The sequence below is a fragment of the Lactuca virosa genome, chromosome 5 (assembly GCF_052849685.1).
Source record: "Lactuca virosa cultivar CGN04683 chromosome 5, Lactuca_virosa_CGN04683_v6, whole genome shotgun sequence".
NCBI classification, from domain to species: domain Eukaryota; kingdom Viridiplantae; phylum Streptophyta; class Magnoliopsida; order Asterales; family Asteraceae; genus Lactuca; species Lactuca virosa.
In genome coordinates this window covers 265,074,033-265,076,913 of record NC_136430.1, presented here as the reverse complement: position 1 = coordinate 265,076,913, position 2,881 = coordinate 265,074,033, and the positions used below count along the sequence as shown (strand labels likewise).

Sequence of the window (2,881 nt, the reverse complement as noted above, 5' to 3'; positions counted from 1 at the left end):
AGTATCCTCAAACGCAGTAAGTGCCGTCCTGTCCAAGGATCTTAACGGAGACCAACATCCTATCTACTATGTAAGTAAAAGTCTCTTGGATCCTGAAACCAGATACTCCCACCTCGGAAAATTAATTCTTGTCTTAGTAACTGCTTCTACTAAATTAAGACATTATTTCAAAACACACACTATACATGTAAAAACTAATTATCCTATTAAGAATGTCATGAGAAAACCAGAAATTTCGGGAAGGATGACAAAACGGTCGGTGAAGTTAAGCACGTTTGACATCAAATATGAACCAAGATCCACAATAAAGTCACAAGCATTACCAAACTTTGTGGCTGACTTTTGTGATGATTTACAAAAGGAAGTAGACATGGAAGCCAAGCAACTCCTAGAAGATGAACACATGGGAAAATGGACACTATTCGCAGATGGAGCTTCAAATAAAAAAGGAACAGGGCTAGGGATCATACTAAAGTCGCCACATGGGGACATCCTACCCCAGACAGTCAGTTGTGAATTCAACACTACCAACACGAAGCTGAATACGAAGCACTCACCATGGGACTACAATTGGCTAAGGATCTTAAAATCAGGGATCTTCAGGTATTTGTTGATTCTTTATTACTAACCAATCACTTCAATGGATCTTATGTAGTGAAAGATGAAAGATTAGCACTATATCTGGAGATCCTCAAAAAATTAGCTTATGAATTTGAAAACTTTAGCCTAACCCAAGTTCCCAGAGAAGAAAACACAGAAGCAGACGCATTAGTCAACCTAGGATCCTCCCTTAGGATCCCACCGGAGATGAAGATACATATAACCCATATAATAACCCCGGCCATAGAAACACTCTCCGACAAATCTGATGATCCTGAAAAACCGACAAGCGTAGTAGCTATTCAAGATCCCGACTCTCGGATCCCTGCTCAAAGGGGCCTTGACGAACATGATCTTCAAAGAGATCCACAATCATGGACCCAACCCATTATGGAGTATCTCCAAAATGGCATGATCCCACCAAAAGAAAAAAGCAAGAGAGCATTCAGAACAAGAGTCTCAAGATTCGTGATAATCCAAGGTAAACTCTATAAAAAGTATATGGTAGGTCCGTACCTTAGATGTCTGGAAGATCCTGAAGCTGCAGAAGTCTTGAAAGACATACATGAAGGAAGCTGTGGCAATCATACTGGGGGCAGATCCTTATGCTCCAAGATACTAAGAACATGATACTACTGGCCAACCATGAAAAGAGATTCTTTTATACATGCTCAAAAGTGTGATGCTTGTCAAAGGTAGTAACATCCTGCATCAACCGGTAGAGCCTCTACATCCTATTATCTCTTTATGGTCATTCATGAAATGGGGGATGGATATAGTGGGAAAATTATCGATGGCCCTAGGAGGAAAAGTCTTCATGCTAGTGATGACCTATTACTTTTCAAAATTGATCGAAGCTGAAGCCTTCGTTCAGGTAAGAGACAAAGAGGTAGTCTCATTTATTAAACGTAATATCTTGACCAGGTTCGGGATCCTGGCTGAAATCATATCCGACAATGGATCCCAATTCATAAGCAAAAGGAAAAGAGACTTTTGCACAAGTTGGCGAATCAAAATGATAATGTCCACTCCTGTTCATCCCAAGCTAATGGTCAAGCAGAATCTAGCAACAAAATCATAGTAAACAACTTGAAGAAAAGGCTGGACAAAAAGAAAGGAAGATGGGCAAAAGAGCTTCCTTTCGTCTTGTAAGCAGATATGACTACTTCCAAAATAGCCACAGGTCAGATCCCCTATTCTTTGGTGTTTGGGACAGAAGCAGTGATCCCTACTGAAGTAGTGATCCTGACGACAAGATACTTGCTGCAAGACCAAGAGAATAACGACAGGATCCTAGCACATGATCTTGACACTGTTGACGAGCTTAGGGATCTTGCCAAAATACACATTGCTGCTCATCAACAGAGAATCACCAAGGCTTACAATAATAACATAAAGGTCAGAAGGTTTCAAATAAGAGACTTGGTATTAAGAAAAATATTCCAAAACACCAAGGACCCTAGTACAGGTAAATTAGCTCCCAAATGGGAAGGACTGTATCTTATAGATGCTAAAGTAGGGAAAGGAGTATATTGGCTAGCAACACTCGAAGGAGACGTTCTACCAAGATCCTGGAACGTTATACACCTCAAAGCATATTACATGTAAGTAGGGTCGATTAATCCATAAAAAAACTAAGGTACACATATTCTTTACCTTAAAATTTTCATAATTACTTATTTCCTCCTCGAATACGTTACTAACTTAAGCATCGGAGGGGCGTTAGCTAGACTAATGCCCACCCTTAGGTAACGTTTGATATGCAGAACAACGTACAACTAAAGAGCTCCATAAGCAATGATCCTGAAATGTAAGGATCCTCAAGGTTGAAGATCCTGAAACATAAGGATCTCGACACGCGAAGATCTTAACATATTAACACTTGAGAAACTTCATTATATTTAGTGGTGTAACCCCTAAACTACCATATACACAAGCTAGAGACTGATCATCTCTCCTACGTTTAAGGGTACTTAATCCCCTCTAAGGTTTAAAGAGATAATTACCTCTTTCACACGAACTAAGGTTTATACACCTCGCTTGGACGCACAATATCTGACTATGGGATACGGATAAGGGGATCATTTCACGATTCAGTGGCTTGGCAACCCTCTTATCTTTGAACATAAGTTGAGATCCTTAAGGTTTATAACATTTTCATGTTATCAAGAATTGGGATCCTACCCCAGTGATTACTTAAGGTTAATAACATTCTCATGTTATCACACGTTGGGATCTTACCCCAAAAATTACTTAAGGTTTATAACATTTTCATGTTATC

The 2,881-nt window shown here is 39.5% G+C and overlaps 2 protein-coding genes across 2 annotated transcripts; both read left to right on the top strand.

The window, feature by feature from the left end:
- The first annotated feature begins 217 nt into the window (after nucleotides 1–217).
- LOC145112695 (uncharacterized) lies at nucleotides 218–1,230 on the top strand. Its single transcript, XM_079048832.1, has 2 exons — nucleotides 218–603; nucleotides 726–1,230. The coding sequence occupies exons 1-2, from the start codon at nucleotides 218–220 to the stop codon at nucleotides 1,228–1,230; spliced, it is 891 nt and encodes a 296-aa protein (XP_078904958.1).
- A 528-nt stretch (nucleotides 1,231–1,758) lies between these two features.
- LOC145112694 (uncharacterized) lies at nucleotides 1,759–2,208 on the top strand. Its single transcript, XM_079048831.1, has one exon. The coding sequence runs from the start codon at nucleotides 1,759–1,761 to the stop codon at nucleotides 2,206–2,208; it is 450 nt and encodes a 149-aa protein (XP_078904957.1).
- Nucleotides 2,209–2,881: the final 673 nt, after the last annotated feature.